Consider the following 19816-nt stretch of genomic DNA (forward strand, 5'->3'; position numbering starts at 1 on the left):
CCTTGATATGTTGTTGTTTTTTATGTTCATAACACAGAAAAACCAAATACAATACTTTTAAATCAATAACCCAGGAGGCTAAAATATACATAATAATCATTTCATATTTATTTTTCTTACTTGTGCTTGCACATGCCGATCTCTTACCACACTTCAAATCCATTAATTTTAACCATTTTGAGATTCTGAGGCAGACGGAGGTGAAGCCTTTCGCAAATTAGATTTTATTGAATTTTATTGGATTTTATTGGATTATATTTTGAAATACACAATATGTTACCGATTCGACCATCAACATTAACTCAGGCCGACAGCATTGTGTAAAATGTGTATTTCACCCACAATAGTGGCCTGGCTCTGTCAATCAAACCACCACTTTGATCCTGACTGATAACATCTCAATAAATGTTGTGATGGATTGCCATGAAAGGTTTCCGGAGGATGTATCCTAATAAGTCTTTTTGATCCCCCAACTTTTCATCGGCACGTTGAAATTTGGTTTTGTGTGAAATGTGTTCAGGATGGATTGTAGTGAGATTGGTACACAGTGACATAGGAAATACATGGAGGGGGCTCAGCTGTTGAGATGCCGAACATGAACTGCAACGTCTCCAGTTAGTTGCAGTGAACTGCTGTGCATTTGTCCACCACAACGTTGTACAAAAAACAGGTTAAAAATAAACAATATGAAAAGACTATTAAATATAATAATGCCCTCCATCTTTCTAGTCTTATAGCACTTTGTAAAGGCCATTGCATGTCTATCATGAGAAAAAGCAAAGCCACAAGCAACAGGTTCACTGACTGACAGGCTGCGGTGGGCCATTTCTTCCTCCCTTGACCAAACATCAAGGCTGTTTACTCAGAACAGACCTGACTATGGGCTTCAAAATGGCTTTCAGTGAGGGTAAAGTTGCAAGAAAGGAAATGAGTCAAAGTACAAATAATGTCCGTTGTGCGTTTTTAAAAAGGCAACCATCTACAACTATATGCATCTGCAATATATCACAGATACACTTTAGTTCAAACGTAAAGATTTCTTTATCATATATGTGGACAGGCTGCCAGTCGATTAGTGTGCCAAGTGATGCGCATTGGAGCAGAGCATTTTTCAGGATGCGCACACGATCCGATCTTTGACACAAAGACTGTTGGTGTTGGAGATGATGTGACTTTGACATGTCCCCGCCAGAAAACTTTGCAAACAAAATACTTCTTTTGGATTAGGCTTGTTTCTGGAAACTTTCCTGAAACCTTCAAGGGAACGTATCAATTTGAATATAATGTTGTTCACATGGCTCCTCGCACTGCAACAAAACAAGGGCCAGTTGTGCGTTTTTAAAAAGGCAACCATCTACAACCATCTACAACTATATGCATCTGCAATATATCACAGATACACTTTAGTTCAAACGTAAAGATTTCTTCGTCATATATGTGGACAGGCTGCCAGTCGATTAGTGCGCCAAGTGATGCGCATTGGAGCAGACTTTAGTGAGGTTGTCAAACCTTTTTGTCGATTATCTGCCAAACTGCAGTCCAAAAAAGAGGGAGGACCAGAAAATGTTAAGCACCTCCCACATTTGAAAGCAACTACCAATGAAAAGCACCAAACCGCAGAACAGTGTCATAAAAAACATCTTTTTAAATCAGCAGTGCACGCCCAGCTTCCTTAGGCCAGAATAGAGAGTGAGAGTAAAAAAGCCCCTTTTTTTTGGCATCTTAGTTTGAAGCCCAACCACAACAATGCTCAAGTTTCCATGCATCATTTGTTTGTCAGAGGTGACGGTGAATGCATGTCTATCTGCTTCTGTCTGTGTGTCAGATGCAAGCAGTGCTGTACACACAAAGAAAAAGCAGATGGTACAAAGCAGTATCAAAGTACATGAACGTATGCACTGCAGGGCTTTTGTTTAAAATTACATTTTACAGTTGTTACTTTTTCCTACATCCACCGTTCGGTATATTTAACTGTTATGTGTATAACAGTATGTGTGCAGGGGCTGGACACAGCATTGTATCGGGAAATCATTGATTTGAATTTATTTTTAAACTTTATTTAACCAAAAAGGTCTCATTAAGATACAATATCTTAACATTCAGTCAGATAGCATCACAATGGAAAAAAGTAGCAAAACCCAACAAAAACAAAAACATAAGGGGATCAGTGGCTGAAAGCAAGAAGGCAGCAAATGGAACATTAGTTCTGTAAAAACTTCATTGTCAAACCTTTGTGTTTCGGCTTGTGGTCAATAATGTTGACCCTTATGAGGCCACAAACCACAACTCAGCAGTCTGCTGAATGTTATGGCAGTTTTTCTGTTTTCATTCTCTAGAAACCTTGTGCTAGAAACCCACTCTTGTTTTTGGTTATACTTTTGATGCCAGACTTTGACTGCAACAGGTGTTCCTGTTATTGTGAGGTTATCCACTGTAGAAAGCTTTTAATTAAACAAAGTTTAAGTTTTTGTTCCTGCCTTTCTCTCCACGAGGTATAGAGGTATTATTACAGCCCTCCCCCTCTCTGTCTGCTTCTATAGGGTCATCATTGGAAAGTATGTATTGGTTGGCTCCATTTATATTCACCTATAGACGGATCCTTCATCTTTCTGTAACAAATACATTTTAAAATATACACCAATCAAACGCCATCCATCCGGATGTATGGATCCGCGATCTCGTTCTTTCGGTCATGACCCATCCTTCATGACCTTAGGTGAGGGTAGGAACGAAGATCTTCCGGTTGATCCAGAGCCTTACCTTCTGGCTCAGCTCTCTTTTCGTCACAACGGTGTCGTAAAGCGAATGCAATACCGCCCCCGCTGCGCCGATTCTCTGGCCAATTTCACTCCATCGTCCCCTCACTCGCGAACAAGACCCTGAGGTACTTGAACTCCTTCGCTTGGGGTAAGGACTCATTCCCTACCCGGAGTAGGCAATCCAGCGGTTTCCTGCTTATAGCCATGGCCTCAGATTCGGTTGTGATCTGATCCAGTTCTTGCTGAAGGTCACAGACCGATGATGCCATCAGGACCACATCATCTGCAAAGACGCCTCAATATCCTGTCCATGAATATCACAAACAGTGTTGGTGATAAAGCGCAGCCCTGGTGGATTCCAACATCCACTGGGAACGAGTCCGACTTACTGCTGAGTACCTGGACACAACTCTCGCTTTGGGTGTACAGGGATTGGAGGGCCCTCAGAAGGGACCCCCAACCCCATACTCCCGCAGCACCTGCCACAGTGTCACCCGGGGGACTCGGTCATACGCTTTCTCCAGATCCACAAAACACAGCACAGTCCGAAGAGGCTACGTGGGGCCTCCCATTCATCCATCCTTTGGGCCCATCACTCTTTGGAAAAAACGCTGGGGTCGGGTGCGGTGTCACACGGGTGGCAGTGACGGTCAGGAACCTCGACGGACCAGACCCGGGCAGCAGAGGCTAGCTCTGGGGATGTGGAACATCACCTCTCTGTGGGGGAAGGAGCCGGAACTCTTTCTTCTTTCGGGAGGTGGAGTGTTACCAGTTGGATCTGGTGGGGCTTACCTCTACGCACAGTCTTGGTTCTGGAACTGTAATCCTGGATAGGGGTTGGACTCTATTCTTCTCTGGAGTTGCCCTAGGTGTGAGGTGTCGGGCGGGTGTGGGGATACTCACAAGTCCCTGGCTCAGCGCCGCTACGTTGGAGTTCACCCCGTTGGACGAGAGGGTCGCATCAATACGCCTACAGGTTATGGGGGGGAACTCTGATTGTTGTCTGTGCCTATGCACCTAACAGCAGTTCGGAATATTTGGCCTTCTGGGAGACCCTGAATGAAGTCCTTTATGGAGCTCTGGTAGGGGACTCCGTAGTTCTGCTGGGACACTTTAACGCGCATGTGGGAAAGGATGGAGACAGCTGGAGAGGCGTGATTGGGAGGAACGGCCTCCCTGTTCTAAACCTGAACGGTCGTTTGTTGTTGGACTTCTCTGCTAGTCATGGAATGGCCATAACGAACACCATGTTCGAACATAAGAATGCTCATAAGTGTACGTGGTACCAGAGCACCATAGGCCAAAGGTCAATGATCGATTTTGTGATCGTACCATCTAATCTGAGGCCGCATGTTTTGAACACTCGGGTGAAGAGAGGGGCGAAGCTTTCATCTGATCACCATCTGGTGGTGAGTTGGATCAAGGGTATTTAATATTTTCATATCAAGAATGGATCTGACGATTAGATGCGTTTCATCCACCAGTTTTTATGCACATTTTCAATTTTCAACATGAGTGGAAACACTGAACATTTGAAATAATCTTGAAATATCACAAAACAGTTTTTACGCTTAGCTAAGGTGGAAACGTTGGTATCAATAAGCGAAATGAGCAGAAACAAGGGCAATGTAAACAGATTTTGCAAATAAAAGATGACGTACATTGTTTACCACCGTTTGAGATTCGACTAACAGTCTTCTGCAATGGCATAATCGTTTTCCAATTGGTAAATTGGCACCACATATTGCTTATCTCCATGAACCAACTCCTAATTATCACATAACGTCAGTGAAAATTTGGTAAAAATGTTCACTACATCTGGGTGAAATCCTGACTACTACCTGTTTGTTAGATGTGTGTGTTAAAACAAAAGTCAGAGTCGTTTACAGGTTTACAGACTTAGTAGGCCGTTGTTTTCAGCCCGAGGGGGAACTCATATATCAGTTTTCTGTTTTGAACATTTTTGTCCAAGTTCAGTTGAAAGATTTGTTGTTACCGACTATGTAGTTTGTTCAGTATTGTGAATAATAATAATAATAATAATAATAATAATAATAATAATAATAATAATAATAATAATAATAATAATAATAATAATAATAATTGTATTTATAGGCGCACTTCTCATTTGCGTAAACAAAACTCAAAGTGAACGAGTGAGCCAATCAGAAACAGTGTGTTTTGATCATTCAACATAAATGCAACGTTCAATACCTGGGGAGGAAGCTGTGTGCCGATCATGTAGCATGTTGAAATATTAATCCTGACTTTTATCATTGTTTATTATCTATTTCAGGATTTCTTGAAATCAGACTACATTCACAAGCAAATACTAAAGATGTAGAACACACAAATGTATTTTGTCAAATTGTCTCTTTGTTTTTTAGTTTGTATTTGACTGTTCACATTAAGATTAAATCATCTATTGTGTTTACGCTCAAACTAGAAAGAGGCAATATCTCACAACATGAATAAAGTCCATGTACACATTGTGAAAAGGTAAAGGAAAACAAGATTGTTTTTGATGAATGTAGTTCACAACGAATCAAATAATCTGTTGTGTTTACTCTCCGTGTCAGTTACAGAAACCCACCATGAAACAGAAGCGTGCTGTTGGTGTTGTTTCATGTGTTTAGGTTGGAAAGATGGTTGATATTATTTCCACTGTGGTGGCACAGCCAAATACTAACATAAGGAGAGGCCAATCAGCTTGCTCTGAAATAGTTCCCTCCCACTTCATATGAGTACATTAAGCCGAATCCTCTTCTAATACGATCTAATTTAACTGCAGATACAAGTGGATTAACAAGAAGATGATGATCATATTTTATTTACTGCTGATGCTCAGAGCGGGGCGTAAGTATATGTAGAAATGTCAAATTTACTCCAGATGTGTATTTAATACATTGCCATGTGATTATCATGTACAGTTAGCAGGGCATATATTATTCTTAATGTATCTTTAATCACTCATCTGTGTTTCTTTATATTTTTCAGGATGCGCACACGATCCAATCTTTGACACAAAGACTGTTGGTGTTGGAGATGATGTGACTTTGACATGTCCCCGCCAGAAAAATTCGCAAACAGAATACTTCTTTTGGATTAGGCTTGTTTCTGGAAACTTTCCTGAAACCTTCAAGGGAACGCATCAATTTGAATATAATGTTGTTCACATGACTCCTCGCACTGTAACAAAACAAGGGCCTGAAACATTTCTTCTGCAGATAAATAAAACAGAGCCAAGCGATACTGGAGTTTACTACTGTATAAAAGTAGACTTACTTGATATGACATTTTTGAAAGGAACATTTCTGAGAATTAAAGGTATATGTACTTTATACTAGATGTTATTGTTATAACTGTCCGATGGTTCACATTTATTATATATATTACACATATGTGTACAATACGTGTTTGCCTCTTTAATTTAATATGTTAAACAACTTATTGTATTCTTGTCTTTCATCTGCACTGTCCCTTTGCTATTATATGATTTCTGAAATAAACTACAGCAAACAAACGTTTACATTCCTGAATTTTATTATCCTTTATTCATGCATTTGTATTTCCCAGAACCTGATATCACTGCCACCATTCAAGACCTTCCATCTGATCCAGTCCGTCCAGGAGACTCAGTGACTCTGCAGTGTTCAGTCCTCTCTGACTCTGAGACCAAGATGTGTGAAGGACAACACAGTGTGTTCTGGTTCAGATCTGGATCAGATGAATCTCATCCTAAAGTCATTTACGCTCATGGAAACAGTGGTGATGGATGTGAGAAGAGTCCTGAGGCTCACGCTCCACAGAAATGTATCTACAACTTCTCTAGAAACGTCAGCTCCTCTGATGCCGGGACTTATTACTGTGCTGTGGCCACATGCGGGGAGATATTTTTTGGAGATGGTACAGAACTGGAAATTGAAGGTAACTGCAGAACACTTACATATTAATCATTAATAATAATTCATTTGTAATCTAGTAGGAACTGATGCGATCCCAAAATATGTGTTCCTCATGCATTGTGATAATGTCAAAGTATTGGTTAACTTTCATATTTGATCCTTTTCATATTGTTTTAGCAGTCAACATGTGGGATTTGGAGAAGGCCAACACAGTTCTGTTTCTGTTATGCGCTGCTTTGGCTATAAGTCTAATCGTCAATATGTATACCATCAAGAAGAAAACTTGTGATTGTTGCAACGGTAAAATAAGTTTCTCATACATTAATCTATAAACAGTATTTTTCAAAAACTAACTTTCTAGTATTTACATAACTGATTTGTGTAAATTAACCTATGACATATTTTATCTCAAAATTATGTTTTTTTTTATAATACAGCTGATGTTGCTCCGCAAACAAATGCTGCACCAGCCAGCGGTGATCATGCAAAGTCAGCAGGTATGGTCTATAAAGAAAAGATGACGCTGCAAAAGTTATTGCCACATTTTTCTTTCTAAATATGTAAATATTTGGGTCTGCTGTCTTAAAACATTATATTTGAGGTGAGGAATCATTATTTTTTGCAGATGCTCTTATCCAGAGTGATTTACAGTGAACTAACAACATGGACATTCCTCCTGGAGCACCAAACATCAACACGAGGAAAACTGGAAGAGCAGAGAGAAGGAATGAAGAAGCGGCAGAGAGAGAGACGATCTACACCGATGTCAGGGCGTTAGTGAAATAATCAAAATCTACTGGATTTGCTTATCAAAGCTAATATCATTTTTGTCTGACACACTGTTGTAAATATGCTGCTTCACTTCTGATATTGCTAAAAAAAACTTTTATTTGGATAACTTTAAACATTTTGAATGTTTAACTTTGACATTATGTTTTGTTCAATCTGTTTGCATTGTATGACAGAAGGGCATGGAGTATCATGACGCCCTGTGGAATAGTTTTAGTGGATTTTTAAGGTGATATTCTACAGCGTCTCATATCTATTATTTTTTGTTACATTTTTGTGCATTTTTTTCATTTAAAGTTGGAGGGTTGAGTCGTTTACGATCCGTCTCTTTTGTCTGAAATGTAGTTTTAAGCCTGTTAACTTCTCCTATATGTATCTATGCAAAGCTACGGTGCACCATGTTCAGGGTTTTTCAAAAGTTTTGTTTTGTCTCTGATTTTATGAAGGCAGATTTTTATGGAATTAAAATGAAAGTATATGAAAGTGACATTGATATGTTGTTGTTTTTTTATGTTGATAACACAGAAAAACCAAATACAATACTTTTAAATCAACAACCCAGGAGGATAAAATATACATAATAATCATTTCATATTTATTTTTCTTACTTGTGCTTGCACATGCCGATCTCTTACCACACTTCAAATCCATTAATTTTAACCATTTTGAGGTTCTGAGGCAGACGGAGGTGAAGTCTTTTGCAAATTAGATTTTATTGGATTTTATTGGATTATATTTTGAAATACACAATATGTTACCGATTCGACCATCAACATTAACTCAGGCCGACAGCATTGTGTAAAATGTGTATTTCACCCACAATAGTGGCCTGGCTCTGTCAATCAAACCACCACTTTGATCCTGACTGAACTATCTCAACAAATGTTGGATGGATTGCCATGAAAGGTTTCCGGAGGATGTATCCTAATAAGTCTTTTTGAGCCCCCAACTTTTCATCTCCCGCAATTGGCACGTTGAAATTTGGTTTCGTGTGAAATGTGTTCTGGATGGATTGTAGTGAAATTGGGTACAGTGACATGAGAAATACATGGAGGGGGCTCAGCTGTTGAGATGCCGAACATGAACTGCAACGTCCCCAGTTAGTTGCAGTGAACTGCTGTGTATTTGTCCACCACAACTTTGTACAAAAAACAGGTTAAAAATAAACAATATGAAAAGACTATTAAATATAATAACGCCCTCCATCTTTCTGGCCTCACAGCACTTTGTATAAGCCATTGCATGTCTATCATGAGAACAAGCAAAGCCACAAGCAACAGGTTCACTAACTGACAGGCTGCGGTGGGCCATTTCTTCCTCCCTTGACCAAACATCAAGGCTGTTTACTCAGAACAGACCTGACTATGGGCTTCAAAAGGACTTTCAGTGAGGGTAAAGTTGCAAGAAAGGAAATGAGTCAAAGTACAAATAATGTCACTTGTGTGTTTTTAAAGAGGCAACCATCTACAACTATATGCATCTGCAATATATCACAGATAAACTTTAGTTCAAACGTAAAGATTTCTTTATCATATATGTGGACAGGCTGCCAGTCGATTAATGCGCCAAGTGATGCGCATTGGAGCAGACTTTAGTGAGGCTGTCAAACCTTTTTGTCGATTATCTGCCAAACTGCAGTCCAGAAAAGAAAATGTTAAGCACCTCCCACATTTGAAAGCAACTACCAATGAAAAGCACCAAACCGCAGAACAGTGTCATAAAACCCAACCCAAACGCTTCACACTCGGCTGCGAACCGATCCAGTGATTGCTGAAGGTCACAGACCAATGATGCCATCAGGGCCATATCATCTGCAAAGAGCAGCGATGAGATCCTCAGGCCACCGAACTTCAACCCCTCTCCTCCACGACTACAACTCAATATCCTGTCCATGAATATCACAAACATGATTGGTTATAAAGCGCAACCCTGGCAGAGGCCAACATCCACTGGGAACGAGTCCCGACTTTCTGCCGAGTATCTGGACACAACTCTCGCTTTGGGTGTACAGAGATTGGATGGCCCTCAGAAGTGACCCCATCCCCCCCCCCCCCCCCACCCCATACTCCCGCAGCACCTCCCACAGTATCACCCGGGGGACCCGGTCATATGCCTTCTCCAGATCCACAAAACACAGCACAGTCCGAAAAAGCTACATGGTGCCTCCCATCCATCCATCCTGTGGGCCCATCACTCATGGGAAAAAATGCTGGGGTCGGATACGCTGTAACACGGGTGTCAGTGATGGTCAGGGACCTCGACGGACCAGACCCGGGCAGCAGAGGCTGGCTCTGGGGACGTGGAACATCGCCTCTCTGTGGGGGAAGGAGCTGGAATTCTTTCGGGAGGTGGAGCCATACCAATTGGATCTGGTGGGGCTTACCTCTACGCACAGTCTTTGTTCTGGAACTGTAATCCTGGATAGGGGTTGGACTCTATTCTTCTCTGGAGTTGCCCAAAGTGTGAGGTGTCGGGCGGGTGTGGGGATACTCACAAGTCCCCGGCTGAGCGCCGCTAAATTGGAGTTCACCCTGGTGGACGAGAGGGTAGCCTCAATACGCCTACGGGTTATGGGGGAACTCTGATATTTGTCTATGCCTATGCACCAAACAGCAGTTCAGAGTATTTGGCCTTCTTGGAGACCCTGAATGAAGTCCTGTATGGAGCTCTAGTAGGGGGCTCCGTAGTTCTGCTGGGAGACTTTAACGCACACGAGGGAAACGATGGAGACAGCTGGAGAGGCGTGATTGGGAGGAACGGCCTCCCTGACCTATACCTGAACCGTCGTTTGTTGTTGGACTTCTGTGCTAGTCATGGAATGGCCATAACAACACCATGTTCGAACATAAGGATGCTCATAAGTGTATGTGGTACCAGAGCACCCTAGGCCAAAGGTCAATGATCGATTTTGTGATTGTATCATCTAATCTGAGGCCGCATGTTTTGGACACTTGGGTGAAGAGAGGGACGGAGCTGTCAACTGATCACCATCTGGTGGTGAGTTGGATCAAGGGGTATTTAGTATTTCATATCAAGAATGGATCTGATGACTAGGTGCGTTTCATCCACCAGTTTTTAATGCACATTTTCAATTTGAGCTTTAAAAAAACCTGAGCTGAACATTTGAAAAGATCTTGAAATATCACAAACACTGTTTTTACGCAAACAGGTCCACAGACATGTTGACCTTGATGTCACGTTACAGAAATTCCGACACATGCTGTGGCAACAAATTCTGACCAAACTAAAAATTTGTTCAAAAACTAGCCGTTGGGATTAAAAATGTACTTGTGAGCACACCCAAGATGAAGCTCTCCGTAGAGACTTGGGGAGAAGGCCCTGCTCGGCCTATAGAGAGGGGTGTTGCTGGTTGTGGTAATCTGCGTTAACACCAGAGTATAAACACTCTTGTGACGATTCTCTCTCCTTCCTCCTCTCTCTTTTCACTTTCCTTGTGGAGAAATTAAGTGATGCGTAGTTCACTGACTAGAAGAAAAGCAAACCTTTTATAACGACTAACACCAGCTACTCATTTGGTTTGTTAATGTGTTGTAGGACACAGTCCCACTGCAGTATAGGACAGTGCTGTGTAGAATATATGTTTGTAAGTAAATAATACCTGATTGATACAGTTGGCGTTTTTAAAAAAAACATACGCTAAATATCATTTTTAGATTGTGAATTTATGCATGTATGCAGGAAAGTAAAACTGAAACAATCAGGTTCAATGGTTAAACTAAAATTAGCCTCTTGTAGCTCTTCCTTCTTGCACTTCATACCTCACGGCATATCCTGTTGAAGCTCATAGTCAGGTCTCTTCTGAGTAAAACAGTCTTGGTGCTTGATCAGAGGCGGAGAAATGGCCCATCACAGCTTTTGTCTATCAGTGTATCTTCTGCATGTGGCTTTGCTTGTTGTTTTCAATACGCAAATAAAGATTACCTTGTAATCTGGTGCTCTGTCTTTCTTGTCTTAAAGACCGCATTTCATTGGCTTGTACCTGTACTCTGCACAATGACAATACATTTGAATCTAATCTAATCTAAGAAAGATAAAGTAGAAGTCTCCAGTCAATCTCTTTTTTACAACCATACAGAAAGATTGAATATTTAAAACATAAAAAGCTTCCTGCTTTGTTGTTTTCTTTCATCTGTGACTCTGTATTGGACAAATAAACAGAGAACTGCTTAAAACCACTTGCAGTCTATCTCTGACTGTTTCTCTCTATCTTACCCTTCCTTCATAAATATAGTTTTTAAGTTATTATGACAACTAAAGAGTGTGGTCTGGACCTGCTCTTTTTGAAAAGTGTCATAAAATAACTTTTTTCATGATTTGAAGCTATATAAATACAAATGTACTTGACTTGATTGATGAACTATTATCTGAACTCCAACTCAAACAGTTTCTCCCGGAGAAGTCCAATAACTTAATAAAACAACCAAACAGGAAGTGGTATTATAATTGAGAACAAATTTGCCATTCTATAACCCAGAGGTGTGATCTCCAGTCACATGACTTGGACTCCAGTCACATGACTTGGACTCCAGTCACATGACTTGGACTCCAGTCACATGACTTGGACTCCAGTCAGACTCAGTTTAGACTAAACTTGACGGAATCAAAAAAGACATGCGACTCAACTTGGACATTAACACCAATGACTCGTGACTTCACGTGGACTTGAGCCTTTTGACTTTTGACTTTTGACTGCTTCAAGACAGCCACCATCGTCCCCATTTTGATGAAGTGCTTTGAGAAGCTCGTTCTCCAGCAAATCAAAAACAACATCCCAGGTAGCCTGGACCCTCACCAGATTTGTATACAGACCCAACAGCTTGCCAAACTTTGCACCCAGTGAGTACCACTCTCTGCAACTAGATATTGGAATCCCTCACACATAGACCTCAGGCAGTTCGGATTGGTGGACACACTTCCTCCACTGTACTGGTGGAGGGCTGTGTGCTCAGCCCCCTCCTGTTCACGTAGTACACCCTCGAAACATTTATTTGTCTTGTGATAAACACATTTGGACACTGCCCTGTACTTTTCTTGTGAATATGTGTGCACAGACATAAATTATTAATCACCAACGACAAACAAATGACACTTAGAAAGTTGAGCCTGGTGGTTGTTGGGCTGTGAAAATAAGTTGTGAGTTCAAAGCTGCAATTATTCCTGTCATTCTCAATAGTTTCAGGGTACAGGAGGGTTATACAAACCCACACCTGGTCAGTTAAACCATGTAAAAAGGTGTTTCTTTGGTGTTTGTTGTTGAGGGACAGGGGAGTGCTACACATTCACTGGTCCAACACAGATCTTTGTGAAGGTGCAGCACATCCATGTTGTAATCTACTGCTGCAAAATCATGATCAGCAAAAAAACTAAAAGGCAAATTAGATTAAATGAAAACTGTCAGTTATACTGGTGAAACTAAAATTAGCTTTCTGATGCCTCTTGTAGCGCTTCCCCTTCTTGCACCTCTAACCTCACTACATATCCTGTTGATCTCCAGGCAGGTCTCTTCTGAGTAAACAGCTTCAGTGGTTGGTCAAAGGCAGAGAAATCTCCCACCACAGCTTTTGTCTGTCAGTGTAGCTGTTGCCTGTGACTTTGCTTGTTGCTTTCAATGTAAACTATAAAGACAGTGTAGTTGTTCCTACAAAATGTTTTCTAATGCATTATTTTGGAAACATTATGCAACAAAAATGTACTTACAACATAAAAAGCTCTGTTAATAAGTAATGCTTTACTGACCAACACTGAACGGACATAAATCATGTCCTGTAGACTCTCCCAATATTGTTGCAATTCCTAAAGATTCTGTGCTGAATGCCAAACAATAAGGTTCGAACATGTCACTGACAAAACCAATGACCATGCACACCCTGATGAAAGTAACCCAGTTAGATGTGGCCTTTATGGGGACAAATCTCAAGGGGACAAGACATTTTTCAAATTCCCGTTGCAGTTGTAATTCTGCACACTGTTGTGACATGAAGTTCCTACAAGTCGGTTATTTAGTTGTTCTTTGTGGGTCTGCTGCCTGTGCACATCAGTGTGTTACATGGTGTTTGCTCAGACAGCTTTGCACCAAGCATTCTCTTTCAGAAAGTCAGAATTGCTGAGGTTGTGTCCTGCAGCGTCACTGTTGTAGGAAAAGTAAAAGACAGGCACCATCTGACATCTCTTGTTGCTACAATTACAATATATGTGTCATATGCTCCCTGAGGCTGAGAAAGCAATCTCACTAAAGTTACATTTAGAAGACGTTACAATTTACACATTTTGAAAATGTAAAAGTATTTCATTTTGTAAACTCAGCTTCATTATTATTGCTGAGTGTAATTCAGTTTATTATTTGTCTTTACTAACTATCACATTATTTACTCCAATGCAGTGTGGTTAGTCTAACAATAAATACAAAGGGGACAGGATCAAGGGTTTGGTACATTTAGGTCTATGCGCATTGTCTGCATTTCAGACAATCACCATGACTTCTACTTTGTAAACCTCGATCACCTTGTGACTAAATCTTCCATTTGGGTGCGTCGACATCAGTAGTGCAAGAGAAGGGCTCTGTGGCACAATGATCGCAGGACTGGCTGCTTTGATTCTTTTAAGTACTGCGTGTGAGTGCAACTTTACTTTTCTACTTTAAGAGGACTCCTGTAAAACTATTTGTTTTAGGTCATATTCAAGTTTAGACAAACTCTTTGTATTAATTGTCTTGTTATGTCCCTTTTTCATTGTTTTTGTCCTTTTGTCTCTTTTCTTCAGCCCTGATTCAAACTGCAGAGGTTCCTCACCAGATCTCTTCAACTGTGATTGAACTTGGAGATAATTTGACTCTGACATGTTCATCCAGTGAAAATGAAAATGAAATGAAGTTTTTTTACTGGTATAAGATGAAGTTTGGATATATGGCTCAAACTGTTGTATCAGGAACTTTCAACACATTAAAACCTCAAGGACAATTTGACAACTCAAGATTTGAAGTCACAAAATTGAACGCTCAGTATTTTCTTAACATCAGAAATGTAAACAAAGAAGATGAAGCAACATACTTCTGTCTAGCAGGATCATCATACAAAATGGAATTCATTAACAGCACACTTTTGGCTGTGAATGGTAAGGTATATTCATTTCAGTGACTTTGTTTGCTGCTCTGTCAACACCAAACAATCCATTACTTAATTCCTGCCTTTTTGTGAATCACACAGATCATAAAAATGTGCAGAAATCTGTCCTCGTGAAACAAAGTCCGGAGACGGAGTCGGTCCGGCCGGGCGACTCAGTGACTCTCCAGTGTTCACTTCTCTCCACTGACAAAGAAAACGCAGATCAGTGTCCAGGTGAACACGATGTGTACTGGTTCAGATCTGGATCAGGAGGATCACATCTAAGCTTCATTTACACTCACAGTGACGAACAAAAGGAAAGAAGTTGTGTCTACAGTCTGTCCACAACTATACAGAACTCATCTGATACTGGGACTTACTACTGTGCTGTGGTCACATGTGGACAGATCCTGTTTGGTGAAGGAACTAAAGTGGAGACAAGTATGTTTTAATGTCCTTTTGTGAAATCTTAAGTACATTTTGAACATTATAGCTGTTCAGATTTTATTCGATAAAAATGTGTAAAATGTATAAAGAATATCAATAATTCATCATTGCTAATCTGCACATATTTATCAATGGATAAATATATTTTTCTCAATGTGCATAAGTCAGACAGAATCACAGCTCTTTGACATGTTAAATGTTAGTCAAAGGAGAAATACTGTTTCTTTGTTGTATTTGATAAATTATTCTCACTATAGTCTTGATAAGTTTGGTGCAAGTAAAGATAATTATTAAAAGTTTCTACGACAACAAACTGAAGGATATTGAATTAGATTAAATGTTATGTTGAACAAACCTAAATACATTCTCTAAACAAGACAGTATCTGAAACAAACATTGAGTTTTGAGTAACGAAAGAGGTGTTAAGCGTCTATTTTGACGTTTCTCTAATTCCAGGATCACAACTGGACCCAGTTGTCCTTGTGCTTGGAGTACTGTTGGCCTGCTGTGTGACTGTGATTACCGTCCTTATGTTCTACTTAAATCGAAGGAGAGTTTGTGAACATTGCAAAGGTAGGTTCCTCAAATATACAATTATTTATTTAGACATTGATTTTTGTTCATGTTATCAATTACTTATTTTTCTGTATTTTCAGTTACTTTTGGAGAGACCTAATAATAAACCACAGCCTAGAACATACATTTACTTCATGAGTCTCCTACAGTTGTATTTGTTTACATTTGTTTATATATTATATTATTATTATTGGATAATTTACTTCTCTATCTCTCGTCTTTTTTGTCAATCAAGTGTACGTAGTAGTTTATATGTTTTAGCGTAAAGGATATAAATTGTGAACCTCTGATTAAATGGTTACTACTTTGAGTCCTGGGTTATTTTTAACATCCATTCATACGTCTTCATTTGTCAAAAGTGGAAATAAAACTAAAATGTTTTACAAAGGAAAATACATGTTCCCATACAAATCACAATCTGGATCACAATCTACATTTCCTAATATATTATATGTGGCACCGAACAAATTAATGCTATCGTTGAGATTTTAAGTGGCATTAGAAGAGTATAGTTTATAAAATGTGTAACTGTAAAGCAAAGAACTGAACATGTGAGGTGGTGTGAAGTTGATATGACGGCAGGCCCCAGTGTGAACACACTTTCTGAAGGCTTTGCTTTTATCCGCAGGAGCAACGACTGCCACCCGTAATCCTGGATATGACAAGTCGACAGTGGATCAATCAACTGACCTGGTAAATATGTTTATATCATTGAGACTAAAAACATCAATTTCAATTGCGTACATTATTCTGACTCTGGACTCCTCGGGCGTCTCTGTGTGGCATCGTTTCACATAGTCGTCAGATTAAAAAAATCAATTATTGTACCACAGCCTGACGATAAACTTTAAATTCTAGACCTGGTTGGGATTAACTGTTCTTCATTGTATAGTCCTAATCTATAAAATAAATTAAATAATGACAATGATACAATTCTTATTTGCAGGATGGAGACGGAGATGCAGTAAACTATGCTGCACTCAATTTCTCCGCAAGGAAAGCGAAAAGAGTGAAGAAGACGAGAGAGTCACCACCTGAGTGTGTGTATTCTGCTGTAAGAGCAGAATACCACGACCAGCACCAGTCCTCTCTATAGGCAGAGCCGGGCCTGCAGGTCAACCGAACCCCAAGTCTCCTCATCGAGCTTCGCCTTCGCTCAGCTTTGCATGTTTTTAACAAATGTCATGCTTTTAATTATTTTCCTCAATATTTTGGTTTTAAAAAAGCGCTTCCTGTAGGTCAAGTCCATCCTGTGAAAAATGTCAGCACGCAGGATCAGGACTGGCTGCACAGGCATGAGCGGGTGACTGAGAAAAGCTCAAGTTCCATCCATCAATCCATCGTCTACCGCTTATCCGTGGATAGGTCGCGGGGGCAGCAGCTCCAGTAAGGAACCCCAAACTTCCCTGCTCCGGGCCACATCCTCCAGCTCCGACTGGGGAATCCCGAGGCGTTCCCAGGCCAGTGAGGAGATATAATCTCTCCACCGAGTCCTGGGTCTTTCCCGGGGTCTCTTCCCAGCTGGACGTGCCTGGAACACCTCTCTAGGGAGGCGCCCAGGTGGCATCCTTACTAGATGCCCGAACCACCTCAACTGGCTCCTTTCAACGTAAAGGAGCAGCGGCTCTACTCCGAGTCTCTCACGGCTGGCTGAACTTCTCACCCTATCTCTAAGGGAGACCCCAGCCACCCATCTGAGAAAACCCATTTCGGCCGCTTGTACCCGTGATCTCGTTCTTTCGGTCATGACCCAGCCTTCATGACCATAGGTGAGGGTAGGAACGAAGATCGACCGGTAGTTTGAGAGCTTTGCCTTCTGGCTCAGCTCTCTTTTCGTCACAACGTTGCGGTAAAGTGAATGCAGTACCGCCCCCGCTGCTCCAATTCTCCGGCCAATCTTTCGCTCCATCGTCCCCTCACTTGCAAACAAGACCCAGAGGTCCCTACTCGGAGTAGCCATGGCCTCAGATTTTGAGGTGCTGATCCTCATCCCAACCGCTTCACACTCGGCTGCGAACCGATCCAGTGACTGTTGAAGGTCACAGACCGATGATGCCTTAAGGACCACATCATCTGCAGAGAGCAGCGATGTGATCTTCAGTCCACCTGATAACTGATTATTTTGCTCTTAATAAATTGACTTTCATGCTGCTTGTGAACAGATGTGTGTTGTACTGTGGCTGTGTGTGCATGTGTATGATCAGGGCCTTGCACACACACTGTAACAACAATGTTTCTTCTGACCTCCCACAATTTGTGTAGAAAAGGATATATATTTGGCTGCAAATGATTTAAAATCAGTCCCTAATAACTAGCACTGAGCTGCTTTAGTGGTAAAACAAAGAGAGGGTATTGTTTTCCACACATCAAGTCAGCGCACCGGTCAAAAGAGAGGCTGGGTTTTATGTTTCCCCACAACTTCAACAAACACTGTTATTATCATCATCATTGTGAGCAAATATTATACAGAGAACAAAGTTCCTAGAGGAAACTAAATGAATCAATACAACAGTAAGAGGAAAGCTGAACCTCATATTATAAAGGGCTCCAGGCAGCTTTTCTTTCAGACATAAATGCTGCGTGTAAAAACGGCCACAGTCTCTAGAGTAAATGTTGGTTTACAGTGATGACATACTTTATTTCTTGTCATTCATCAGTCAACAGTATTATATTTATACTTTTATACCTAATGGAAATGGAAATGTAATCCTCTTTTAATGGTTACGCACATGTACACAGCACACAGTGAAATTTAGACTCTGCATCCCATTAGCAGCAGTGGGCAGCTTTTATATTATCAGCAGGGAGCAGTGTGGGGGTCCTGTGCCTTGCTCAAGGACACCTTGGCAGTTCCCAGGAGGTGGACCGGTGCCTCTCAAAGTACCGGTCCACACTCCATACTTGGTCCGTCCAGTGACAAGAATCGGCGACCCTCAGGTTCCCAAGCTAATTCTACCGCTGCCCTAACTGTATCCCCCTTTGTCATATAATAACAGACATTATGTTCTAGCTACTCAACAGTTAGTTTATTTTATTGTTGTATGTTTTGATTATGATATATGGGTAATGTGAGGATCTGATAAAAAGGCTAAGGGTAGCAGAATACGCACGCCCACAACTAAGAAGACAACACACCACCACATATTTACCATATTATCTGATTGAGCCACAGTTGACTTGTCGTGTCCAGGATGATGGGAAGCACTCACTGCTCCTGTTTGATCAAGCAAAGCATTCACAATGCATGTACACACACATCAGTGTCATCTTCTTATTAGAGGACAGGGATGAACAAACAGACTTTAATAACATGTTCAGTTTTTTTTGGTTTTACAGTTAACCACATTCACTCCTGTAATGTGCTGAATACAGCTTCAGTCTTATAATGAAATGCTGATTAACTCCACGAGAGCTTTCAGCAGTCCGGGGTGAAGTACTTTGCTCAAAGGCAACTGGATGACAGTTTCTATAGACATAAGACTTCTGTTATTAAATGTTCAACACATTACATTTCCTTTCGCTGACGCTTTTGTCCAAAACAACTTACGATAAATGCAAATAATCATGAGAATGCAACTTCGTACATTAGCTTCAAATAGGTAAAATCATTTTAAGTGCAGTACAATAGCTTAAAATAAGCCAAACCAATTTAAGTACTATCTACAGATATATATATATAGTATTATATTTATATATATGTTATATATATATTATTATATATATATATATATATATATATTATTGTTATTATATATATATTATTATTTTATTATTATTTTTTGGCCAAGGTGCTGCCAATACTTCCTGCTGCAATACATTAATATTTTTTTATATTCAAAACATTCAGTATAGTGACCTTATGTTTACAATAATGTAACACTATTACTAGAAAACAAAACATCTCTAGAGTATTTAGTCTGCTGCAGTGGTAGCTTTACACGGTAAAGATATTTGATATTTCCAGCATCATATTTGTTGAATAGAAACACAAATGTACAGTATGTTGACCAAAGGAGACATATTAATGCATTTTCCATCATTCCATAATAAGTATAATATAAATATAATAATAATATAAACTGCTTTGGAAACTTCCAACCATCTAATCATCATATTTTGTTATTACAGCAAAGTCATGTCAAACATTCAGATCTTTATGGTACGTACTCACAAAGCGTAACTGAAATGACAGTATGAGTTGAACCTACCTTTGCAATTT

At 40.3% G+C, this 19816-nt stretch overlaps 1 protein-coding gene across 1 annotated transcript; it reads left to right on the plus strand.

Moving 5' to 3' along the window:
• The first annotated feature begins 14042 nt into the window (after positions 1-14042).
• On the plus strand, positions 14043-15697 carry LOC115015008 (uncharacterized). Its single transcript, XM_029442175.1, has 5 exons — positions 14043-14085; positions 14234-14584; positions 14677-15015; positions 15478-15594; positions 15678-15697. The coding sequence occupies exons 1-5, from the start codon at positions 14043-14045 to the stop codon at positions 15695-15697; spliced, it is 870 nt and encodes a 289-aa protein (XP_029298035.1).
• The last annotated feature ends 4119 nt before the right edge of the window (positions 15698-19816 follow it).

This window comes from Cottoperca gobio, chromosome 10 (assembly GCF_900634415.1).
Source record: "Cottoperca gobio chromosome 10, fCotGob3.1, whole genome shotgun sequence".
NCBI classification, from domain to species: domain Eukaryota; kingdom Metazoa; phylum Chordata; class Actinopteri; order Perciformes; family Bovichtidae; genus Cottoperca; species Cottoperca gobio.

Excerpts from the sequence above, each read along its gene's own strand:
- LOC115015008 (XM_029442175.1), top strand. The coding sequence starts at position 14,043 with ATGATCGCAGGACTGGCTGCTTTGATTCTTTTAAGTACTGCGT. Across the intron at positions 14,585-14,676 it reads CACACTTTTGGCTGTGAATG|ATCATAAAAATGTGCAGAAA; the intron begins GTAAGGTATATT and ends TGAATCACACAG. Across the intron at positions 15,016-15,477 it reads AGGAACTAAAGTGGAGACAA|GATCACAACTGGACCCAGTT; the intron begins GTATGTTTTAAT and ends CTCTAATTCCAG.